Raw genomic sequence first — 26,034 nt, forward strand, 5'->3', positions numbered from 1 at the left:
AACACTTTTACAAACACAAGGACTAATATGACCCTTAACCCTTAATAATAATATGCAGGCTATTATCAAAAATAATTCATATTCATATCTATAATATATATAAAAGCAGAGTTTCTGCAACCTTGAAGGTAAATTGGTACTTCAATAAATAGTTGAACAGAAAGTGAAAAAAATTCATGGTTAATTCAGTAATTTTGTGAATATTGAAGAAATAATTAAATCTTGACCGTCTATTTCAGTTAATCCTAACCGTCAGTTGTTTAGCTTTCACTTTGCAATGTCGTTCTGAGTTCTCGATCTGTTTTCTGCCTATTTTGACGATTCACTCTGTTTTTAAGGGTATAAATTCTGCTTCAGAGAGGGCTTCACCATCTTTGTGGTTCCTCCAATAACCAGTTCGGTGTTTTCTTTATCTTCAGATTCGACAAAGGTGGGTATTCAATCGGTTGCAATGGTAGTAGAAGGTTGTAGAATCCGGCTGAGCACGTGGCAGCAGGTGGCGGTGGCATTGGGATCGGTGGTGGAGGCTTCGTTGGCTCCGCTAAGTACAGATTTGATAGCCGCTCAAATATGAAACGTAGTCGTCGAGAAGAACAAGGTATTGTTATTCATGATTCTCTTCCCTTTTCCCATCATTTTTCTTTAAGATTCAGGGGTTGAATTTGAATCTATTTTAAACCCTGCAAGCATTTTTTTAAATATCTATTTTCAATTTAATTTTTTTGGGTTGGTTCTAGAAGATGTGTTATTTTTTAGCATATATATCTTAATTTTGCAGGTCTATTTGCTGTTTGGAAATATCTATTTTTATTTCAAAATGTTGGCTTTGGTATGGTTTTAAACACGATGTGTTCTTTCCGTTAAAGTTTGTAATCTTGCATGTCTCTGTTCGTTTTGTTTTAAAGATATATTTTATGAGGCAGGTAGACATAATTTCATTTTCATTCTATTTCAAAATTTGTAGAATTTTTATTGGTATTTGAGCTTCTTGAGTATCATGTTATTGAGAATTATGTGTTTGAGATTAAGAAACACAATGCAACTGCTGAGTTATTGGGAATTTTTGGTAGTGAAAATGTCAAAAATGCTATCTTTATACATTTTATACAAGGGGATGGAAGGGAATGGTATTGTGCGGCGCCGCTCCTTCTTACCAAATACTTTGTACATGATAATGGGTAAGTTATTTTTAGATCATGCAATCATTACCCAGTAAACAGAAAAGTCAGTTATTTAAACCAAGCTCTAAAAGATTGATTCTTTTCGTTATGTGGTCCTTCTCTTCATAGACTTTGTTTGGCATCACTTTTCTTTTTCTTCAATTTTATGCCCCTTCCCGATGACAATGCTCAATGTTTTGTTCATATGGTAAGAATTGAAAATTTTGAAACTAGAATTGATAAATCATTCAATCATTACCCACTAACCATAAACTTTAGTTATTTATTGTTGGCTCAAAAAGCTTGATTCTTTTCAATATTTAGTTTCTCTTCTCTTCTCCTTTGAGGTCATGGACACAACAAATCCTGTCGGGTTTGTGAATGCCCAGGTCCTTCCAATTTTATACGAAAGAATGCGTGAACTGTGGTTCAGGTGAATATTTCTGAAGGTGAGGTTACCGCTGCAAAATCCACTGGTGATTCTCAGATAACCATGAAAAAGCAGCTACAAGTCCCTCTCATGAACTATATTGAGGATTTGAGGTAATTGGTATTGCTGAAAGTAAGAACTCTATTGCTGCTGAATTATGGACTGATTTTTGCATCTCGAAAGTCTTTCACAGCTTGATTTTTGAGTGGCTAACTGCAAACTTGAATTGAGTACTACTACTTATAATTAATGTAAATCATTTAATATTAATGGCTTGGGACACATGAGCATTTCAGTGGGTCAATTTAACTTGATCAAATCATTTTCTTGATCATGATTCAATTTCAGCTCAATTCATGTTGAATTGGATGTCAAATTGCAGGTTCAATTGAATGTCAAGTGATCTGGAGAGACAATCAATGACATACATCTATGCCCACAATGCAAGAGAGAGAAATGAGAAAGAAGAAGGTTTAGGAATCTTCATATGCTCTTTTTAGTCTTGGGGAACAGACAGTATGATAATTTTAACATGGTTTGCATTTAAAATTCTGCTTTTTTTATGAATTTATAAGCTTTGAGTCCAGTGATAGAGTTGCTACTTCCTGTGCTATATCTCATCCCTATGTGAATTGATTCAAATGGCGAACGTAGTGGATGAGAAGCTTTTAGAATTTCACATTTCAGACTTTGGGGTTGTGTAAGTACCTGTAGGACCTGTGGCGAAGGAGTGGAAGGAGCATATCCCTTACCCTAATAGAAGACTTTATTTATTTCTCTTACATGTACTGTAAAGCCATTTATGTTGATAAACAATTTCAAAATGATATACCGATGTTGGTTAGTCACAAGCTACTGAAAATTTTCCTAAATATTTTTCATCATTTTAAAAGATAAATTAGCACAGCCATCATTTTATCTCAATTTTATTAATGTGATGGATATGAGCAATTACTTGGTTTGAGAATAGAGAACAACAGTATTAGCATATGTCATGTCTTTTACCATTAGTTATGTATCTATTCCATTAAATTGTGTATTATACATGCTAATTGGTTCCAAAAATAGTCTTAAACACAAGTCTACGGTTTCTGAACAAATTTTCATTTAGTTTGAAAAAAAGATTAGGCTCGAAATTGGATCTTCAGTAATGCTTCTAAGAAACATCGACCAATCAGCTGGATTGTGTAATGGTACACGTCTGATTATTACTCGAATGAGGACATATATTTTGGTTATATTTGTCAAAACCAATGTTTTTCACATGGCCAACTATATGTAGCATTCTCTAGAGTCACGCATTGTAAAGGATTAAAAATCCTCATTTGCGATAGTGATGACAACAATTCTCATAATACTACAAATGTAGTTTACAAATAAGTCTTTTACAATGTCATATGACAAAGATTTACATGAAATGTGAAATGATCCATTCTCATGTTATTATCAATATATTTATTCTAATTGCAAGAAAAATTTATTCAGTGTTTGTTTTTAACACATACATGTTAATAACTATCAATTTAGGAAAACAAGGACAATAGATTAAAAAAATAGCAATTCAAAAAAATAAAAACAAACATTCAATAAAAAAACTTACATGATTTCTTATATCTATTTATTTTAGTTTAATGGAAATGCATTGTCAATGTAAATATTTTTTACACATGCATCAAATAATGGGTTGCCAAATCAGAAAATAAGCTTTAAATTTAATTATAATAAAATGAAACATAAATGCTTTTGAATACATGTGACATCGAACTATTGGACGTCAGTGTAAAAATATTTTACAATGACAGTACACAACCATTAAACTTTTTCTTTTTCTTCTTTTAATTCGTAAAATATATTTAAAAAGTCATAAAAAGCAAAATATAGATTAAAAAATAGCAACTAAAAAAATAAAAATAAAAATTCAAGTGGTAAAAGGTAGGGACATGTGAGTTGGGTGGGGAGGACCATGATCAATCCCTAGGGGACGCAATTTATCTTTCCATTGTAAAAAAAATGCAAAAAACACTTACAAATTTATGATTTCTTATATTTTTTTCTTTCAATCCATAGAATTTATTTAAAAAAATAATACAAAAAACAAAATATAAATCCCCGTGCATCGCACGGGTAAAATATACTAGTAATATATAAGTAAATAGTTAAAGTTCAATTTGAGTACAATTATGATCCGTATTGAACCAATTTGAGCCCCACTAGTTGATAATTAGGCGTTTGTAGTATAACTAGCCGCTAGCGGCTGTAGTTGACCATTGACAAAACATGGGACATAATTCTCTATTGTTGTGACCAAAAGCATAGTTTAAATGTGACATAAGCCTTCATGATTGAGGCATATTTTCTACATTTTTTTTTGGGTTGCACCAAGGTATTTTTCTACATTTTGTTTAAAATTCACTATGCTGCTTTTTTGTTGATTGCAAAGCCACTATTCAGCTAGTTCATGACTTGAATTATGATGCAAGTTGCTTTAGGTTTACGACTTTAATTTGCAGAAAAAGTTACTTGGGAAGAAACGGGTTCATGGATTAGGGGGATAGCAATTGGCCATGTCAATTTTTTCCATAAATATTTTTTTTGTTGTCGAAAAAAGTCACTTGAGTTTAAATAGAAAACAATACACAATTAGTTTCACATCTGTTGAAGACTTGAAGTGCCAACTACAATTTTTCTGTCTATTGGTCACCTTGGAAATGACCTTTTCCAGTTTCAGGAAAGTTTATACATGAGAAATCCGTGTCACTCTCTGCAGCAATATTATGCTTGTTAACCAAAAGTTCCTTTCCATCATCATGTTCTTCATTTTCAGCAACTTAAGCTTGCTGTCATTGCTGGTTTTCTTTGTTTCTGCAGTCCTTTTCCACCTCCTTTTCATCATGACTAATCAATCCTTATTTCCCTTCTTTGCTCCTGAGCTTGTACAGTATTAATTACCTCTAAAACTAGGCTGAGAGAAGCAATCAGAGCCTTCTAGAGAGTATATTTATGCTCCAAAACACCACTTCAATTTAACTGACAACAAAAGTTACTCCTAAACTTCTGGTTCTAAATCACCATTATTTTACTTTGGTGGTTGATATATATCCTAAGCATCCCACCTTGTAGAAGAAAATAAATAACTTAATGCAAGATATGGGTTGGGATATTGTTTGTCTCCATTAGAACATAGTAAAAGAAGCAGGCTGTGGCTTAATCAGGATGTTGTTGAAGGACTATAACTGTTTCCTTAATTTTTTACTACATGATCTCCATCCTTAGATCTTCCTTTAACTTAGTTTAGTGTCAGTAATCTGGTAACAATGACAAACCTGGAGCCTAGCTATGATCTATCTGCAGGTGTCACCGCCGTGGAAGTATTTTTCTTTAAGGATAATAGAATCGAGGTTTTAATTGTGGCTGTATGTTTACTGCTAAGAGGTTGAATATAAACTTTGGAGTAATCTTTATCATTCATATGACTATAAACTTTGCAGTTATCTAGTCATTCATGTGCATGTGGTATTTTCCCAAAAGAGACAGCATGAGCAGAGAGATCAGAGACAGATTTATGTTAGAGTCAGTCAACTATTAAGTTCTCACAATCTCACCCCAATGTGAAAAATATATTGTATTTCCAAACATCCACTAATCACATTCAGTGAGGAACCAAATGGTGAAATCAATACAACCAAAATATTAAAAGGAACATGGTAAATAATTTATCTTTTAAACTATCATCTGTGCCTGAATGGTGGTGCATGGAATTAGAATCTGGTGTTTCAGCGAGGAACTGTGGATTCATCATCTTCATACTTAGAAGCAATATCTATAAGGTCTTCAAGGGAGCCTGTGGAATTCTCTCATATGACTGAGAATCATCACACATTCATCTAGAGAAAGCTCAATTTGACAGTTTGCTTTTATGGCCGAAAGCTTCTCTCCCTGGGTTGGCTGCCTCTCCATATGAAGGGTTCTTTTGAGCACTGAAGCAAAGCAGGAGATATAGGTCACAAACTCACAATATACACAAGGTAGTTAATCACTAACATCATCCTTAGTAAGTGATACACGAATAAATTCCTAAACTTGTGCAAAAATGTATTCATATAGAAAATTTGCCACACATTTGAACCAGTAGAATAAGTTCAAATATACACCAACAAGTCAATGAGTTATGACAGATCAATATACATCATCAATTTTCAATCTAATCTTACCAACTTCACAAACAACATTCACTACCATATATCAAGCAAAGCAATTCAAATTGTAATTTTGCTCTTCAGATAAATGTTTTAAGCATCATGAATTAACATGACAAGACACATAAAGCATGAATAAAGAACACACTCACACAAATCATCAAAGTTTCCTACACTACTTAACCTACAATACCTCAAAAATTTGCAGGTCCAACAAACATCATCAATCAAAATAATTCAAGTTCACATAAATACTGCAAAAAGATTGTAACAGGCCATACCATATTCATCAAACCCACACACAAAGTCAAAAATTGAAAACAATAAAAAACAAATAATTATAATAGAGGATTGTAATATTTATCACACACCTCGATTGAGAGTTGGTCAGGGAATCCAGTCTCCAAAAGGAAGATCAAAGACATCTGATATGTATTAACCAAAAATAGAATCAGAAATAGCAGAGTACCCAAATTGTTGTTCAAGTTCTCCCCCATTAGGCAAAATTACGCGTTGCAGAATTCAACTTTGGGAACGTGCGCTATCTTGTCCGAATCCACCTCTGTTCCCTCCTTACACCTCTCAGCTAATGTTGGGCAGTCCTGAATTCTCAAAAGCTGGAGTGAAGTGAGGTGTTGGACACCATTCGGCTAATTCCAGGAACTGAAAAATCATCCATGATTACTTTCACATCTGTTGAAGACTTGAAGTGCCAACTACAATTTTTCTGTCTGTTGGTCACCTTGGAAATGACCTTTTCCAGTTTCAGGAAAGATTATACATGAGAAATCCATGTCACACTCTCTGCAGCATTATAATTGTTAACAAAAAGTTCCTTTTCATCATGTTCTTCATATTCTGCAATTTTAGCTTGCTGTCATTGCTGGTTTTCTTTGTTATTGCAGGCCTTTTCCACCTCCTTTTCATCATGACTAATCAATTCTTATTTCCCTTCTTTGCTCCTGAGTTAAATTTCACAATATACACAAGGTAGTTAACCACTAATCCACTAAATCATCCTTAGAAAGTGATACACAAATAAATTCCTAAGAAGAACCAGTAGAAAGGTAATAATTTAGTAAATTTTCCACACATTTGAACCAGTAGAAGTGCATGCAGAAGCAGTATAATATTCAAAAAAGTTCAAATATACATTAACAATCACACACCTCGATTGGGTATTAACCAAAAATTGAATCAGAAATAGCAGAGTAACCAAATTGGTGTTGAATTAGAATTACAAGCCTGCAAAAACATAAAAAGATATATGTATTACTTACATTACATTACTACCCAACGAGAAAAGTAATAACAGAAAAAGCGGGAGTTGTTCGGGAAAAGAGAGCTCACCGAATTCAGAATCAGTCTGAGTCTGAGTCCTCTTCGAAAATTTCTACTTCGGGAACGTGCGCTATCTTGTCCCAATCCTCCCCTGTTCCCTCCTTACACCTCTCGGCTAATGCTGGGCAGTCGTAAATTTTCAAAACCTCTAGTGAAGTGAGGTGTCGAACACCATCCGGCAAGGATTTCAATTTAAAACATCCCAAAAACTAATTCTGAATCAATAAATTTGTACTTTGGGAACGTGCGCTATCTTGTCCCAATCCTCCCCTGTTCCCTCTTTACACCTCTCGGCTAATGCTGGGCAGTTACCAATACTCAAAACCTGGAGTGAAGTGAGGTGTCGAACACCATCCGGCAAGGATTTCAATTCACCACATCCCCAAATATCCAGAGTTCGAAGGGAGCGGAGACCTTCCCACCCTTGCTCTGGTAAAGACTCCAGCTTCCTACAATTACCGATGCTCAGATACTCCATTTTGTTGAGGTTTTTGAAGAATTCATTTGGTAATTCCTTCAATACCTCGAAACCAGATATCCCCAGAGTCTGAAGAGAAGTCAATGTTCCCACCGGGAAGGATGTCAGGTCTACATCGCCACGGGAAAGCCAAAGGGAGGTAAGGCCATTGAAACCTGAGAGGGACCTCAGTAACTCATTCGTATAATCAAATAGATTGAGGCTTTTGAGTGACGGAATGCAGCAGCTTGGCAACTCAAGTTTAGGGCATTTATTAATTATCAAATAAGAAAGACAGGGGAAATTCTCTCCTCTTTCCACTTTCAACAACCGCTCTAACTTTGAGCATCCTGATAGTGAGAGTGTTTCTAAAGACGGGAAAGCTTTCACCTCCACACCATCATCAGATTCGTCATCATCCATGTACTGCACATCACCCATTTCCCTTATATAAATTCTTCTTAGATATGGTAGTTTACCAAGTGAGGGAAGCCGCACACACATCTTGCATCCATAAAGATCAAGAGAAACTAAATTGGTGAGCATTTCCATCCAGGTTGGGAATTGTAATCCTGCATAGTATACAATTTTCAAATTCTTGAGATTTGAGTGAGGTTGAAGCGCATTAAGTACTAGCTCCGGATTAGTAGCATATGGCTTTGAGTGGGTCTCCCGGTTCCATACCAACTCTAATTTGTAGAGGTCTCTTTTACCCATCAAGTTGGCCTCTTGAGCTTCTGATAAACTGTCAACATTTTCTAGTCCTTCAATGCACAAATTTCCTCTGAGTTTTAAGTCATGTAATTCTGACAGGCTATGCCCAATCTCTGAACTGACAATGTACTTACTTAACGTTCTCAGACGGGATAATTTTCCAATGTTAGGGAACATACAAGACAATGAATCACAACCTTCAATGACAAGATGTCTAAGATCCTGTAAGCAAGTCAAGCCTTTAGGTAGACAAACAAGTTTATTCAAATTATTCAACTTCAAGATTTCCAATTTCCGCAAGCTATAAATTGAGTCGGGCAAGGTTTCCATCTCAAGGTCGAAAAGTTCCAAATACCTCAAATGAATCAAACTCTTGGGTGATGATAAATCGAAAGAACTTGTGCGTAATACCCGAAGACTGCGGTGGGTTGGGAAATGACTAGTGGCTGAAACTTCTTGTTTGGAGTTGTTTTTTAACTCATAAAATGTTCGCAAGGATTCAACTTTCTCGAAGGCGCGCTTGTGGAGCGACAATACATCCCAACCAGAGCCACAACCGACATGGTGGGTGCTTGTTGGCAAATCTGTGATGTTCGCGTTGCCCAAAACCATGCACTCTTTTTCCATTATTGATTGAGCAAGATCATGGACAAGATCATGCATCTTGAAATAAATATGACTTGAATAATCAACCAACCTCATATCTTGAAAGAATGATTTTTGATACAATTCATTCCAAATCATATTGCCAACATCTTCAACCTCCAAGTTTGCCCTAGATGAAATAAACCCATTAGCCATCCAAAGATGTATCAAATCTTCCTTCATGATTTCTGTATCTTTGGGAAATATGGCACAAAATGCAAAACACTGCTTTAATGTTGGTGTTAAATGAAAGTAGCTTAATTTCAAGGCAGCCAAAATAGAATTTTCACCTTCTAAATTCCAAAGCCCACTTTCCATAACTTCAAGCCATTCCTTTTTCTCAGACCTTGAGAACAAGAGACCTCCTAATGCTTGTGCTGCAAGAGGTGATCCTCTGCACTTCTTTACTATCTCTTTTCCAATAGGTACCAGCTCTGCACGCTCTTCTTTTTCAGTTCCAAATGCATATTGTTTGAAGAGCATCCAACATTCATCCTCTGAGAGACCGCACAAATGATGAGCTTGGCACGTTCCCATAATTGCTGCAACCTTCATATCACGAGTGGATACTAAAATAGAAGCTCCTTTGGATGCACATGACAACACGCATTTCAGCTTATTCCATTTGTCTTGGGTTAAACCAAATTCCATTTCTTCAGTTTTACTCCACACGTCATCCAAAACCAGAAAATACCTTTTACTTTGCAACAGTTTTTGCACCTTTCTTTCTGTTACATCTGAATTCAAGCAATCATATTTTTCTTCTGTAATAGATTCTATGATGGAGCACAAAATCCTCTGGACAGAGAAATTTTCAGAAACACAAATCCAAACTTTGATGTTGAAATTGCTTGTTACCTGATCATCATTGTAGACCATTTGAGCAAGTGTTGTTTTTCCCATGCCACCTAAGCCGACAATGGGATAGATGGAAAGGAAGTCAGACTCGCGTGCTTGGCTGAGAAGAAACTCCATAATCTTCCTCTTATCATCTTCTCTTCCATATAGTTTAGCTTGGGGAATTATCGAGCTGGTTTGGCGCCATTCAGCTACATCAGTTGACCTTTCCCTGACACCCTCTTGCAGAACATACTTGTTCTTCTGGTCAGCAATCTCATCAAATCTCTTAGAAATCTCTTTCAGCTTGTTGCCAATCTCATAGCGAAACTTGATGCTCTTCAGTTTTAAAGAGGACAATCCCTTAAGTCGAAGTGATTTTATGGAACATTCATCAAGGATATCATCTAGGACGTACACAGCATCTTTGAGCTGGTGCAGCCAAACCTTTACAGGTTTGTTTGTTGTCTGTTTCTCCTCAGCATCTTCAACAACAGCCTTGATCAGTTCAAGAGTGTTTGAGAGCTTCTTAGCCTTTCCCTTGATTCCAGACATGGTTGCAAATTCATTCTGAGCTAGGGAGAGCAATTTCTCAAACACAGCTCCAAGTAAAGCCTCAGCCATTTTCAGAAATGCAATAGTTGAAAAGGAAACAATATCGGGGACTGGTTTTGCTTGGATGAGATCTGAAGCAAAGTGTGGATAGTGGTAGCAAAAGTCTGCACTCTGCAAATAGCTAGTTAAATGCAGTCTTTATCCAAGGAAACTTCAAGGAAGCAACGAGTGCCATTGGATTCCAATCATGAAGGCTGAAAAGACCAAAGTCACCCAGCTTGCAATGAATGTTCAAAAGTTAGCAACGTGTTGTAGTACAAGTCTATTGTGATTACTTTGAAAAGTCAAAAAGAGTGGCTGTCCATTAGTACATCTGCATCAATGAAATTCATGAGAGTTTCTGCATCTAATTTAGGGGAGCTTCTAAACAATTGTTAAGCACTTTCAGTTAAAAAGAAAAGAGTGAGAAAAACTTAAGAAAAGCACCAGCGAGCTTGTAAGTGTTAAAGAGAGTTTAGTGTTATTTTGAGTGTCTAAACTCTAAACTAACTACTAACAAAAGCTAAATTGTTTTGAGTGTATCTTTTTTTCTTCAATACAAATATTTTGTGATATTTAATTTTGTTCTGTAAGTGTTCATATTTTCTTCCATAGCATATCATTTTATTTTAATTGCCAATAGATAGGAATCTAATTTGCAAATCCATGAAAAAGTGGATGTACAATTTCCACTTGCTAGTACAATTGTTGGGAAGAGTTGGAACCTCTTTAATTTTTAAGATACAGGTTAGCAGAAAAAATGGATGTTTGTCCAAAGATTTTGGGCTAAGTTTATGTATGACTTATTTCAAAAAGGGTTTCAAATTCATTCTGAGCCAGAAATGGTTGCAAATTCTCAAAAGTTAAGATGAAGGTCAGAGAATGGTTTAGCTTGGGTTGAGTAGTGAAGTAGCCAATCTGCATATTAATTCAAAGAAATATCGTTACGTGTCATATGAACTCTTGACTTTCTCATGCATGTATAATAAGGAACTGTAACTCTTTAGGTCTGAGGGTGCAAGTTTTCTTGCTGATCTTAGTTAAAATTCCTTTCAGGGAGGTTTGGATGCAATTAAAGTACCGTGTGTTTACGCTAGTACTTTTGCAGTTTTCTTGAGAAGGGGAAGCAGTGGCATCTAAGCAGATTTACCATTCTATAACATCACAAGTGACTTCCATTCAGCTTCCTTTGATCAAGAAGCAAACTCTTTCCATTTGAAAGAGATGGATAGAGTATTCATCGCATGTTGAAAAGGCATCCTTCAGAAAACATAACTTGCTACTACTAAGTTCCTTTTTGTCACCATCAATTCCAGCACTAATACCAGTTTGATTAGAGTGTGAATAGTTAGATTGAGGAGAATTAATGCTTTCAATGCCCTGAGAATCTGATATGACAAAGACCCTGAAAGATGTCAAAAAATTTCAACCTGATATTCCAGCACTAATTCATTTCAATTGCTTTAGAGAACTAGTCAATCTTAGTGTGTTCTTGAGGTAACCAGTGACAAGATCATAACCCTGAAACAACATCCAGAAACTCAAACAATAATGTCAATTTATCTTCCACCGTATATCAATGTAACTTGAAGTCTCTGCATGATAACGGAAATGCTAAAACGAGTTAGCTAGCATGTATTCTAATGAGTGGAGGAGCTGCTCCCTGCGGACCATCGCCCAAGCTCCAAATTCCCAACATAGACATGTGGAATATGAGCTATCTTAGGCCATTCTCTACCAACACCTTTTTTGCATCCATCCTCAAGGGTGAACATCCACGTATTGATAGATGCTGAAGGTTGCTCAAGTGCTTCAACCCTTCTAGAAGTGATTCTATCCTATGACAATCTGATCCGATCAAAGATCGAACAACGCAAGATCATCGATCCACCCCGGAAGAACTTTCAAGCCTGGACAACTGTGTATTTCAAGAGTTTGCAGACTTGTAGTGAGGTCACATGCTTCATACTTTCAGGAAGAAATGACAGCTTTGGGCAGCTCAAGATGTACAAACTCCTCAGGATGGAAAGGTTGCTCAGTTCATCAGGAAAATGATCCAAAACTGGGCAATACATCACAGCCAAGTGCTCAAGAGCAGTGAGATGTTGCAGCCCAGATGGTAAAGATGTTATGCCGTTGCAATTTTCAACAGATAAGGACCTGAGTTTGTATAGACCTTAAATACCTTCAGGCCAAGCAACAAGGCTATGGCACTTGCTTAGCTCCAAGAACTCCAATGAGGATAACTCTTCCAAATCATCTGGTAGGGTAAGGAACTCTTTGCACCAGCAAATTATTAATGATCTATGTGATGTAAGACATCCTCAGGTTGAGGGAATGGAAAGAATGTTTCTGCAGGAGTTAATGGTTAGAGAAGTGAGAGAAGCATTGTTTTGAAGCAAGTTTTCTAAAGGAACCAATTGCCCTGGAAATTGATCTATGACAAGGGTGCAGGGAGAGGAAATGTTACTTTCTGATAAGAGTATCATCTCGTCACAGTTGTGCAATTCCAAATGTTGGAGAGATGGAATAGATGGCATGTTTTCAACTTAGGACATCTCTTAACTGTTAATTTAACAAGGGAAGGATATTCTTCTTCACCATTCATGCTCCACCAAAATTCCAAGTTGGGAAAGTCTACAATGGATAGCTCTTCCAACAAATGGAATGTTTTTCCTGAGCCCCCACCATAGAACTCTGCCAATTTCTCGCACACTATGCATTCCTTGCAGGTGGATAGCCTCTAAAAATGGAAATTTCACTAATGTGGGGAGTGAAACGACTCGTTTAACTGAGTTATGGTATTAATTATTATAGTTACTATGATTATTATCATCATTATTATATATAAATGATAAGGCAAGGAAAGAAAGTAAAATGGAGAGAAACAGGAACCACGTTACCCACCTCTGCAGTTTTAAAATATATATATATATATATATAACAAAAATAAAAATAAAAACAGATTCAGATTTACTAGACCTACTCACTCTCAAACCCACGTTGCACAATACCCATTCCCAATTGTTTCAGAAAAAAAAAACCGTGCTCTGTCTTTTCTCTTCCATGAGAATTTCTTCTCCCTTCACGCAGCAGCTTCTGATTCCTTCCCTTCTAACCAATTTCATCTTCCACTTCCAATGAAAATCCACATCAAGCCCCATTTAACATACCCACTCATAAAGGAAAATTATGGCATTCAAGTGAAAAGGCTTTTGGGATAATTTTGGGGGCTTAGGGTTTGTGCTCTAAGGAAGGAGAAGAGTACCCAATCCTACATAATTGTTCTTCCTATTTCGTTGAGGTATACCCGATTACCCACTGCTTACAAATAGTATTATAGCATATGTTAGAATTAAGAAGAAATATATTTTTAGGACTTTGAGCACGAAATTGATGTTTTCATAGTTGCTCATGAGTTGTATAACGTCAGATAATAGCATCTGAAGGTTTGAAATTTATTATTTGGTAGTTCAGATTCGCGGCTAGTGGTTCGTTCGTGAGTCCTGAAGTTGTTGGGAGCAATCGTGTTGATTCTTCGTAACAGTGAGCGGTTTTCAACTGCTATGACATATTTTTAACAGTCTTATAACTGATTTAATTACTTTATTATATTGTCTATTTATCTAAATTGGGGAAACATGTTTTTATATGTTTGACTATCATTCTTGAACTCTGAAAGCTGATTTTATGAAGTTTATTTGATTCTGATTATGAACTGACATGAGAAAGTAATTTATATTGCTTTGATTTTGGAAATTATGTGAAACTGAGATTGTGAACTTGGAAAGTTGATTATGAGACTTTTGACGAGACTTGAACTGGTTTGAGAAAACGGTTTTGGGGATCCTTGATAGAACCCCGTAGCCGTTAACGGAGGTAACGGCCTAGGTGCACCTAGCTAGTTTGATTCCGGGAGGAGAGGGCTATCCGTTAGATGGAGCCGCCAGTGCACGGAAAGGGCTATCAACGAGATGAAGCTTCCCCCGATGAGATTGATGAGACATGACATGATTCCGGGTGGAGAGGGCTATCCGTTAGATGGAGCCGCCTCTTGGGTAAGATAATCCTTAAGAGGAAAGGGCTATCAACGAGATGTAGCTTCCCCCGATGACACGATGTGACTTGAGAAAGGAAAGGGCTATCCGCTAGATGGAGCCACCCCTATCGGAGAGGCCATCCCATAGGAGGAGAGGGCTATCAGCGAGATGGAGCCGCCTCATGGTTCTACATGTGTGACCCTATTAATTATATATCTGGTTTTATGTTTTTCATATCTGGACATGATTTAACTGTATTTATTTGAAATGGTTATTTATGAACTTTATGATTTTTGTCAAGTTCATTGTTGAAATGATTTAAACTGGTATTATTGATGATATAAATTGTTTATACTGAGCTGAGAGCGAAAAACCCGTGCCTAGTTGTTTCCCCTTCCTGTTCATGGGGGTTGTTGACTGCTCACTAAGTCTTTGTGACTTACCCCATTCATTATTTTCCCTCCACAGATTTTCGGGCAATTGAGTAGCAGTTTGTTGTCAGGTTCAGATCATTCTGCTCATTTCGTTTATAGGCCTCATTTAGCAGGTGGTCATATTGGTATCTTTGTTGGTCTTTGTTATTCTGCAGCTATAGGGGAGTCTTGGGGGATATCAGTTTGAGTTGTTATTTATTGTTTAAATTTAAGAATTTGCACTTTAGTGCTGAATTTGGAATTTATGTATTCTTGGAATTCGAGTTATGATAAATATCAATTGATAGGTTTTATTATTTTGGAGATATTGATATAACAGGAAAGATTCTTTTGTATCTTTTTTACAAATTTTGGTAAACATGTATAACTTTGGGAAATCATTTTGGAAAGTGGGTTTTGGTTAAACAGGCTTGCCAGGCTAAGGTGATAGTCTGTGCGCCGGTCACGGCTTAGGATTTTGGGTCGTGACAGGGAGATATTCACATCTTCTGCAATTAACCAATGCCATTTTGGTCTGATTCAGGAGTTGAACGTTACCAATGACCAATCCATCTTGGAAAGCAAATGCCTGGATATCCTTGAATATGCAAAGTTTTCAAGCTTTGATGTGGTTCAATGCTGTGGAGAACTTTGCGATTCAGCTCGCAAAACTCATCTCTCATTGTCAAATCCTCGCAGTGATCTTTCCATGACAAACTTAATGAATGGAGCTGTGGTTTCACTCTTAAGTTTGAAATCTTGGCTTCACTTGCCTGTTTCATATGCTCCATTTGTTTAATGTGTAACTCACCCTTCAGGTGTAGGCTCTGCAACTGAGTGAGGCTTTTACCTGTCTCTCGCTCCTGCAATAAACACTGGTAGTGAGACAGTCTATCACAACCATTTATCATCAAATACCTTAAATCTCATAATTTATGTAACCCTGTCAGAAGTTCAATGAGCTCGCGGCAGTCAGATAGGTCTAAAACTTGAAACTTACTGTCAGGGTAACAAAGAGTTTCTGGAAATGTCCCAATGAGTGTGCATGACAGATCTAGATACCTTAGGAAAATGCAAATGAAGGCTCCTCAATTTCTTAGATTCATACAAGTTTTCTGGAATGGCATGTTCCCCAAAGTCAGAAACCACAAGGGTTTGAGCAAGATATCTTGGCAGGCTACAAGATTCTATTATCATGAATTCATACCCAGCAACCAGCTGCAGAAGGTCATGAACTAGATGGTGCAGTCTGCATTCTGCTACATCACCAGCCCTTCTTTTGACAACATCAAAGAAAAGAAATCCACATTAACTCCTTGAAACATTCATCTTCAGTGTCTTCAAGTGATTTTCCTCCTTCAGGTGATTGAATCAAGCCTTGTGCAATCCACAATAGAATTAACTTGTTCTTCACAATAACATAATTTTTAGGAAATATTGAGCAGTACATGAGGCATCCTTGCAGATGAGATGGCAAATGACCGTAACTTAACCTTAAGGATGGCAAAATTCCATTCTCACCTTTAAGCACATTCCACAGTTCACTCTCTTGAACACTCAACCATTCCCTTTCATCTCTTTTCAAGCGCATAAGGCTCCCCAATGTTTTTGCAGCCAGAGGTAAACCTCCACACTTCTCATAGATAAAAGCCCTTTGCTTGAACAGTTCCCAGCAATCCTCATCAGATAGGCTCTTTAAATGATAAGGAGAAACTGTACTCATTATTGAAGCAACCTTTTCACTGCAGGTGGTTACTATGATTTTGCTTCCTTCTGCACAACCACTCAGCAGCACTCTCAGTTTATCCCACTCATCATGATCTTCACTCCGCACATCATCCAGCACAAGAAGATATCTTCTCAGCTGCAACAAATCTCTGAGTTGACACTGATGCACATCCATTCCAACAATTCCACATCCCCTTTTGGTCATAGATTCTATGATTGATCTTATGATGTCCCTCACATAATTAAAAATCCTCATTACAGAAACTCATATTTTCAAATCAAAACCTATGGTCACCCTCTCATCATTGTAAGCTAATTGAGCAAGAGTGGTTTTCCCAATCCCTCCTAAACCAACAATAGGAATGACTGGAACAGTTTCACTTCCACCTCCACCAGAGGTTTGGTTTCTCTCATTCTTCAAAACCAGCTCCAAGATTTTTCTCCACGGTGACATTCACCGAGGCGGAGGAGTGAATAGCTTAGGGGTTGCGTGCCTTACACTCCTAGTGTATGCTTTTGGAAATGTCGGAATTACTGTCAATTTGCTGAGACTTTCCTCTGAATTTGCTGCAAACGTGCTGGCAATTTGTTGTAAATTTGCTGCCAAATTTGTCGTAGATTTGCTGTGAATTTAGCTGTCAACTGGCTGCGGATTAGCTCTTAAGTTAGCGCGGAATTAGCTATGAGTTAGCTGTGGAGCTGGCTATCAATTTGGCTACGAAGTTAGCTATGAAATTACTGCAGGGAGATTAACTACGAGAATTAGCTACGAAACTGCGCTGTGGAATAGGCGAATTAGCTGCCAATTTGGCTGTGATTTAGCTGCGACAGAAACAGAAATTTACGGCGTCTTTTTTAACAAGTTTCGGGGGTTTCTAAACAACTTGCGGCGTTTTCTGCCGAAAAAATGCAAACTTCATTTTTTGTTATCTAGCAACTACTGGTAGTCTTAAATCCTATACTAACCGCCACAAAAGCTTCATGAAAGAATAGTAAGTTACTTGTTAACATTTATGAATCAAAATGCGGGCAGAAACATTAGTTGAACCAAATTACTATCAAACAACGAATACACACACAATCAAAAGCTTATACACACTTTATTTTATAAAACCAAAACAATTTATTGAATGAAATTATCAAGAAATTAACATGAGAACATCCTTCTCAAGATATAGGTGAAAATAAAACACCCACCCAAATTCAAAGAGAAACATTCAAGCACAAAATCCACCCCACACCTACAAGCAAACAAAGCCTAGATAAAAACAAGAGCCATGGGCAAGAAAAAAGGTTGTGCAACCTAAAACACATATTATGCAATATGCAGCAGTTTAGTAGAAGCACAATAGACCTCAATATACACCCACACTACTGAATCCAAAAAACTTGGAGCCCCATTGTGCATATTTGAGAGGAACGCATGCACCACCAAAACCAAAAGCCTTGTTCCCTGTCATTCTCTTGATCCAATAGCCATTACATCCTTGAAATCAGTTTGTTCTGATGCACACTTTAAGAATTTCACCTAGCTATAGCTTTCCATTTCATAGAACTGCATAATCATATATTCCAAAGCATAAACACAAACTAAACCAAAACCAATACCCAACTGCAAAGCTCAAGAAGTATGTACCTCCCTCAATACCTCATCAAGATCACAAATCGCCTCAAAGTCCCTGCCCTCAAATTTCAACTCCAGCATTTTACTGAGAAGCCAAGCCTTCTTTACTCTTGTAAAGCGACCCCCGGCAAGTGTACCACTTGAAATAGGAGAAGTTAGAACCACCGGCGTTGCCTTATGGACTTCAACTCCATCCTTCACCATAGTGACGTGTCCCTCACTCCGGGCAAGAGACAGCACTTCTTGAGAAATTGCCGAGACAACTCATATTCAAAATTTAAGAGAGATGTCAACAAAACATAGATGAAAAATGTGATGTATGTGTGTGTATGTATTATTTTGATATTCATGAATCATAAGTCATAACTCATATTTTTGACATTGTTTGTATCTTCAGTTTTCATACAGTATGCTTTACAAAGCTTCTATTTCAAAGAGTTTTAAAATAAACACATTTCAATCCACTTCTTATATTTTCCTATATTTATTTATCCCTTTAGAGAAAAGAAAGCGTTTGACTCAACAGTCTTAATTTTATGAGGAGACCTTGGACACATTTATTTGTTGAATGCCATGCAATGGTGAAACCCCTTCTCCCACTCAAGCTCAAAAGAATTACAAACACTCAAATAATGCAGCTCTCATTTGAGAAAATGTATTAAATGAGTCTGTAATGGATGAAAAGATTCTTTTATGATGAAAGTAAAACCACAAATCACTCATTAATGAGAGGGAAAAAAACTGAGAACTAAAAATGGTAAATTTAGCTTATATATTATGAGAAACATATATTATAATTTACTATATCATTTAAAGGAAGCAACCAAATTTGTATTACAATCATGAACCAACTTTTGATTCTCTATATGCAAGAACTTTGCAAAAACACCAACCAAGGGGGCAGTATTATATGTGCAAGCCTCAGTCTGCATATAATTGCTCCTTTTATCCTCGAAATTGTCTTGCCAATCTGGCCCTCCAACCAAAGCCCCAACCAGAACATTAGGATTAGATTCCTGGTTATTGTACCAAATATCATACCCTTGTGTACACCCAATGAACCCTTTATTCTCCTTGTATGACACAATGGATGCCCCTCTATGATGCACATTTTCAGGGTATCTAGGCCCATAGCCCACCAAGTAGCTCATGTTCATTGGGTTGGAGCCCAAAATGTAATCAACCTGGGCTTTAGCCAAAGTGAGAATTTCTTTGTGATCCACTGTGCCCCCATGGCATGTGAGCTTTTGATTTGTGTCTTGAAGAAAATCAGAGTACACTGTGAGTAAAAATGATGCTGTTGAAACATATTGCATGTTGTTCCACTGTCTCACATAGAGTAATCCAGCTGGGGTTCTTTCCAAATTGCTGCCATTGATGTTTTTGTTGAGACATGAGCATATGTAGTACTCTGCTTTTGCTCTGTATTGTTCAAGTATATCACCATGTCTCTTGTGTTTTGCTTTGTTTAACAACTGCAAATAGATGAAAGTTGTAGTTAGATTGCAATTACTAGCAAGACATGTGAAGAATCTGGCCTTTTTGTTTGTACTTCTTGATTCCTACAAACATTAATAATGTGATGGAAGAGAAAGTGGGTGAATACCATTTTAATTACATTGTGATGCAAAGCTAAAGCACCAGCACATGGCCTTGTGCTTAGATGCACTTCATAGATTTTATTTCTTAATATAACCTCATATTATATGCTAATTAATATACCTTAATTCTCGCATACTCCATGGATGACCTTTAAAGATAAAGTTATGAGATTTAACCAATCATTTTCAGGTTAGAAAAGCAGAATCTAGATAAAGTTGGAGACAAATAAGCCACCCACATGGCAAAAAGAAGTTCTGAAATTTGAATAAACTGAGCACAACAATTACAAATCTACTATGTGTATGTTTGGAAATCTTTTTACACTTATTTCGATCAACATTGTCACAAATGATTTGAGATAAAATTAACTTTGGCAAAATTGAATATAGTAAACGTGAGTTGAAAGTGAAGTTGTTTATGTTAGACAAAAATAAATTGGTTTTTACAAGTGTAATGCTGTGAAATACAGGTTTTAAATCTCAGAATTGATTATGTTCAACGAGAAGTCTTTCCCTAGCTTCTAGCCGAATTGATTCTAGGACTTAAATGAATCCTCCAATCATCTATTTTATCATCTAAAATTGATTATACTCTATTAGAATTAATTCTGAGGTTCCCCAACCAAAAGCCAAACATGCATTAATTCTATAATCAATCATTTATAGAGAAAATCTTATGTATATAGCTTTTAAATGCTAGAATTAATTCCGAGAAAAAATAAGTTTATCCATTATATGCCTAAGCTCTTTCAAGGCCTTGAACAATAGAGTAACTAAAGTTAACTTTACCTTAGAGGCAATGACTTGAAGACCAGCATATTTAACATCCCAGCTGAACTCTGAAATGGACCAATCAGCACCACCAAAGGCATGAGCCTTGGAAATTATGTACTCCAAATACTCTTCCTTGTCGGTGGCCTTGTACAGCCATGTAGCGGCCCACAACAACTCATCCATGTATCCACTCACTGACGTATAGTAGTTCTTCACCACTCCCACACTAGCATCATACTTTCCTCTATATTTGTCCCCAAACTCAAATAGCTACACAAACACCACAAATAATGAACCTCAATCATTATATAATCAACTTTTAGTACATGTCTTAAAATCATTATACAATTGATTCGGAAGTTAGAACCAATTTTGGAACAGTGAATAATTTCTGAGTTTCAGAATTAATTCTGGTGAAAAAGAAGGCAATTGAGAAATATGTTGTTACATTCTCCACATGCAAATATCTCAATCTTATCATTAGTCTTTTAAATTGAGATTTTCAAACAAAAGTTGCTATAGCAATGATTAATAGTAGTACATAGTCAAAGACTCAAGACTAATAAGAAAAGCACACAACACAATCAACATCAATATCATTAACTTTACCTGCTGAGCATGGTGTAAAAGTAAGTGAGAGTAGTGTGGGTTTGTCTTCCTGAACACAATGGAGGCAGCTGCCATAGCTGCTGCAGTTTCTCCGGCCAGATCTGAACCAGGGTTGTTCTCATCTATCTTAAATGCTCTCCTTGAAGTAGTCATGTCTTCTGGGCGTTGCCAGCAGTAATGATCAGTGTCACCATCCCCCACCTGAAAACAAACTCAATTAATTCCAGAAACTCTCTTGGATTTTACCTATTAAATCAATGTCTCCAAGTAATAACTGTCTGGTTCCACACTGAAGTGCTCTAAAATCACTTCTGCTTAGAAGTTACAAGTCTTAGTGCATGTTTGCATCAGCATCAGCATCAGCAAGCATCAGCATGTGTTTCATCATAAATTCACAATCAATTCTAGAACCTAAAAACTACTCAAAGATGCTTCTCCCGAGAATTGATTCTGGTTTCAGAATCGATTGTGGAATAATTTCCTAACCTAGACGCATGTTTAGCGAGCTTATGCCAAATCAATTCTGAGAAGAAACAAACTTCTGTGTTTCAAAAATGATTCTGATGAAAGAGAAGCTAATCCGAGCACATTATTAGCTTCTACCTAAACATGCTTTGAATTCTGTACAAAGTACAAACTGTGAAAGCAAATATAAAGTTGTGGAATATGTGAAATGGATTGAAGTACCTCTGCCCAAAGCACATTGGGGCTAGTGTGGGCTTTGATGAAGTAATCAGTGCCCCATTTGATTGCCTCCATGGTGTGTTCTAGTTCACCTGTATCTGCAATTTCATTCCAATACTCTATGGCACCCCATGAGAGCATTGTCACAGTGAATGCCATTGGCAAACCAAACTTCACATGATCACCTGCATCATAATACCCTCCAACCAGGTCCACCTGCAAACAAAACACACACACACACAAAAAGCTTCAATTTTGAATGAGAATTCTCATGCCCAGAAATCAAAAGACAAGATTTTTATGTGTTTGGGCGTGTGGGTAGTCAGAATTTGTGAACTAACCCCTTGTTCTAGGCCATCAGTGAGGCCAGAATGGTGACGCCATGTCACACGCTGGTTGTAAGGGATCCTCCCAGAGCGTTGTGCTTCAAAGTAAAGGAGGCTTTTTGAAAGTGCATCACCATAATCAATTTGGCTTGTAGAAGTAGTGATCAAGGTGAAGATGAAGAGGCAAAGACACCAATGCTGCATAAGTTTGAAGCTTTTGGAAGCTCCAAAGTGGTGTCTATCTTTCTCACCCTCCATTGCCCCTTCCTTCCCTCCTAAACAATCAACTTTCTAGGAGTGAAGGGAATAGCAAAAGAAAACAAAGTGAAAGCCTCACTATATAATAACCACACTACACTAGCTAGTACTACAGAACTCTAAGTGGTGGTTTGAATTGTATTTCAAAGCTTGAGAAATGAGAAGTGCCTACTAATATATATATAGGCTTGGACCCTGTTTTGTGAGAGAGCCCCACAGGGATGTGAAACTCTTATCCATCAATTTTATACATGTGTAGCACAGAAGGGTGAAATTTTCCAGCACTTGGATGCTTCTACATGTGCCAAATAAGGGAAAAAAAACACTCTTAATTTCTGGTGTGTGAAACTCCACTATGTGAATTCAGTGCATCTGAGTTAATGCAGATCCTTTGCATGTGTAGCTACAAAGTCAATAAGGTCTGAAAGATGTAAATATGTAATATTAATGGTTTTATGGAAGTATTCCAAAAAAGTATGTAAACATGGGAAAGAGTATTCAATGTTAATGAAAGTGTTAAATGTTTTTTCAATGCCATAAATTATTTATTCTATTTTAATATTATCCAGACTAATCTTTATATCTTTATATACCTCAGGGAACACATTAGTCAACCTTATAATAAGTACACAATATTTTACAATTAATTTTTAAATGTATCTACATTTTTAAAATACTACATCCGTTTCAATATAAGAATTCACTTAGAGAAAATGCACACATATTAAGAAATATAATTAATTTTGTTCACTATTTAAAACATACTAGTATATATGTTTTCCTATTTTACCTTTTAAAGTATATTATTATCTCTCATTATTTATTCTTCTTATAGTGGGGCATTATATATAAAAACATTAATTAATGCTTCATTGAAATTCTAAATGGACAGTTATTATGAAACAAATATTTTCTCTCAAAATTGACAGTTATTTTGAAACTAAGGAAGTAATAAATGTTCTTCTACTATTTTCCTTTTATCTTTTTTCACTAGTATAAACTCTTTCGAGAAACTGTGACTGTTTCCTCGAACAAATGATTTTCTTAGAGTTTAAACTTGTGCCATCACCCTTATGAGAATCTAGCTTACTTACTCATATTCTCATTTTTTTCTCCTTTAACATATGTTATAAAGACACTTAACAAAGTCCCAATAATAAAAGTAATATGACTTTCAAATCTCCACTTTATGATTGGTGGACAACTCTCCAGTGGCAAACACCCCAAACACGTATTTTTGTGGTGGTTTCTAATTGTCACAAATCGCTTTCTTCACGTTTTCCACTTTGTGACAGTTTTAAACCGCCACAAAAGTGGATGTTCAGACACCTTCTATGGTTTACGTATCACCCGCTGAAGTTTATTTGATTCAGAGATTCGGATTTAATTTGTTAAAAATGTGATCTAGATAAATTATCAATAAGGAAAGAATTTTAAATATATAATATCATTTGTGTGTATATATAAATGTGTGTGAGAGAGAGAGCTGAAAAACGTAATAAAGAAGTTATACAAAGAAAATGAAGAGATCTGAAACAGAGTTTATTTTACATCTAAAACCTAGAATGCGTATTTTCTAAATTTGCAGCAAATTAAATGGATTGTCATATTATACTGATAATATTATATTTTGGAGGTACATATACAAGAGAAATTTCATACCATCAGAGTGTGAGCTTATTTAAATGGTACATATTTAACTTTTTTAAGTAAGATTTTACATTCGAGACTTGTGTTATAAAAAAAAAATCGCAAAATTAAACAGCTAGCACCACTGAGATCTTGCTTGCATTACAGGTATTATATTACGCAGCTATCTAGAATGATAAGTGATGCATGCCAGTATATTTTGCTCAGAATGGAAGTTATGAAATAGAAACCCCCAGTAAATTAAACTAAACTAATTGGAGTCTTGGATCAAGGAAGAGTTGCCAGGTAAGGCTTCATAAATGTTGCAAAGTGCAATAAACAGGGATGGTCTATTTCTTTTCTTTGTAAATAGGGCTAATATGTCACTATGCACTAGTTTTAAGCTGACCAAAAAATGGCTCTTTTATGGGGCAAAGTTGGTCACTTTCTTGCATCAAAAGCGATTTGCCTGCTAAGAGATTCAAGTTTGACAGGCATTGGTCCAAGCAAAAACTGCAACTTTGAAAATCATTTGTAGCAAGCAAGGTGTGCCTTTACCATATGCGCCATTCCATCATTATAAGTGATCTATTGATCTTCTAATAAGTTCTCTAACTCTTCCACTTTCTATCTCTTGTTTAATATTTTTGACAAAAGGTCATGAACAAGTGCTCGCTCATGATATGATAATCATACGTTTCTATGTTTTAATTAATGTGTTTACACGATGAAATTGATCATGCCCCCATCTTTTTTGCGTACCTTTATAATTTCGTCGGCTAACAAATACTACTATTTTAATACTATTGTGTCTACTAGTACTAGCAGTAGTACAATACCACAACAAAGGAAATGCACAAAATCTTAAATCACTTCGACGATAATGATATTCTTGCATCTAATGTTGTCATTAACACCATCAATCACTAGGGTGATATCTAAGGTGCACTAGCCGGATAGGTCATGCACCCGTGCTAGACATGTTAGGGCCGTTGGATCACATTAAGGTGGTGAGATGATGAAGATAAAATCAGCTCATCTTGTTTAATGGTTTTTAATTTTTTTTAATGTTATTTTGGTTATGACACAAAAGACCATCCCCTCAAGTTTATGGGCGCGCAAACCGGGGCATGGAAGACGATAGTGGGAGGAGAGATCCATATATCACCTCTCCTAGACAGTGGGGAGGAAAGAGAGGAGACGATGCCACTGTCGTGCACTCATGCCGGAACCCATCTCCTTTGTGTTGGAACCCTACCACCCACAACAACCCTATTCATTTCCCCATTTTTCTAGTTTTATAAGCAAAGACATATCATAGCAGGAGCTCGAGGGTGGGATGGCTATCGTTTGTCGTTGCCGGAGGAACACTGATAAAATCAATCGGCGGTAGGAGAGAATGTCATCGGGAGGGGCTGCAAAGTCGATTAACAAGAGCATCATCTCGTTGTCTCCTTTCTCTTTCCGTATCAGCACACCGAACCCTCAGCAGCAAGATTTTTGAAATAGGGTCAACAACACCACCACACTAGATCTGGGATTAAAACACGCAACAAGAGCCCCATCACCAAGAAGATTTCTAAAGCAAGGTCAACAAAAACACAACCAGCACCAAATCTAGGACCAAAACACAGTGAGAGATATAAAAATACCATAATGCAGATAGAAGGGGAGCGATTGGAGTGGCTGGATTTGGTTGTTCAAGTAGGTTGTGTTGTTCAAGTGGGTTTAGATGTTGAAACCGCCGCTAATTTTTTGTTCTCTCTTTTGAATATATGTTGGTGAATGCTTTTTGTTCTGGGAGTCGGTAAGATCGCTCACTCCCCACCCGACCAATTATAGGGACAATCAACCCCGACCGGCCAACGGAGTAATTATGGACCAGTAACCAAGGCAAAGACACGGAGCTCGAAGATGTACTAGGCACTCATGACCACCTCGAATCGCGCAACACCAAACTCTATAAAAGCCAAG

General features: G+C 36.7%; 2 protein-coding genes and 3 long non-coding RNA genes across 6 annotated transcripts; 2 read left to right on the forward strand and 3 right to left on the reverse strand.

The window, feature by feature from the left end:
• The first annotated feature begins 255 nt into the window (after positions 1 to 255).
• Positions 256 to 2,464, forward strand: LOC130733485 (uncharacterized). 2 transcript variants are annotated; one of them, XR_009017484.1, is made up of 4 exons: positions 256 to 339; positions 420 to 598; positions 779 to 1,703; positions 1,973 to 2,464. It is a non-coding gene; the product is annotated as an uncharacterized LOC130733485 (long non-coding RNA). The 2 variants fall into 2 exon arrangements; XR_009017483.1 differs by having other exon boundaries at positions 272 to 598.
• Positions 2,465 to 5,126: 2,662 nt separating this feature from the next.
• On the reverse strand, positions 5,127 to 7,036 carry LOC130733487 (uncharacterized). The gene is made up of 3 exons (XR_009017485.1): positions 6,956 to 7,036; positions 6,158 to 6,748; positions 5,127 to 5,567 (listed from the first exon to the last, which is right to left on the reverse strand). It is a non-coding gene; the product is annotated as an uncharacterized LOC130733487 (long non-coding RNA).
• A 154-nt stretch (positions 7,037 to 7,190) lies between these two features.
• On the reverse strand, positions 7,191 to 10,596 carry LOC130733486 (putative disease resistance protein RGA1). The gene is made up of 2 exons (XM_057585702.1): positions 9,234 to 10,596; positions 7,191 to 9,137 (listed from the first exon to the last, which is right to left on the reverse strand). Exons 1-2 carry the CDS (start codon positions 10,402 to 10,404, stop codon positions 7,348 to 7,350), a joined length of 2,961 nt encoding a protein of 986 aa, XP_057441685.1. The 5' UTR covers positions 10,405 to 10,596; the 3' UTR covers positions 7,191 to 7,347.
• Positions 10,597 to 13,147: 2,551 nt separating this feature from the next.
• LOC130733489 (uncharacterized) lies at positions 13,148 to 17,185 on the forward strand. Its single transcript, XR_009017486.1, has 3 exons — positions 13,148 to 13,678; positions 14,883 to 16,447; positions 16,576 to 17,185. It is a non-coding gene; the product is annotated as an uncharacterized LOC130733489 (long non-coding RNA).
• A 1,783-nt stretch (positions 17,186 to 18,968) lies between these two features.
• On the reverse strand, positions 18,969 to 22,838 carry LOC130733488 (endoglucanase 11-like). Its single transcript, XM_057585704.1, has 5 exons — positions 22,189 to 22,838; positions 21,851 to 22,063; positions 21,164 to 21,364; positions 20,570 to 20,824; positions 18,969 to 19,654 (listed from the first exon to the last, which is right to left on the reverse strand). Exons 1-5 carry the CDS (start codon positions 22,429 to 22,431, stop codon positions 18,986 to 18,988), a joined length of 1,581 nt encoding a protein of 526 aa, XP_057441687.1. The 5' UTR covers positions 22,432 to 22,838; the 3' UTR covers positions 18,969 to 18,985.
• Positions 22,839 to 26,034: the final 3,196 nt, after the last annotated feature.

Source organism: Lotus japonicus, chromosome 1 (assembly GCF_012489685.1).
Source record: "Lotus japonicus ecotype B-129 chromosome 1, LjGifu_v1.2".
Taxonomy (NCBI): Eukaryota; Viridiplantae; Streptophyta; class Magnoliopsida; order Fabales; family Fabaceae; genus Lotus; species Lotus japonicus.

Bases quoted from the DNA above. Each gene is read 5' to 3' on its own strand.
- LOC130733488 (XM_057585704.1), bottom strand. From the start codon at position 22,431: ATGGAGGGTGAGAAAGATAGACACCACTTTGGAGCTTCCAAAAGCTTC. The intron at 21,365-21,850 runs GTACTTCAATCC...GTTTGTTTTCAG, and splicing joins CCAATGTGCTTTGGGCAGAG to GTGGGGGATGGTGACACTGA. The intron at 19,655-20,569 runs GTAAAGTTAACT...ATCTATTTGCAG, and splicing joins TTCAAGTCATTGCCTCTAAG to TTGTTAAACAAAGCAAAACA.
- LOC130733486 (XM_057585702.1), bottom strand. From the start codon at position 10,404: ATGGCTGAGGCTTTACTTGGAGCTGTGTTTGAGAAATTGCTCTCCCTA. The intron at 9,138-9,233 runs GTGAAAATTCTA...TATTTCCCAAAG, and splicing joins TGGGCTTTGGAATTTAGAAG to ATACAGAAATCATGAAGGAA.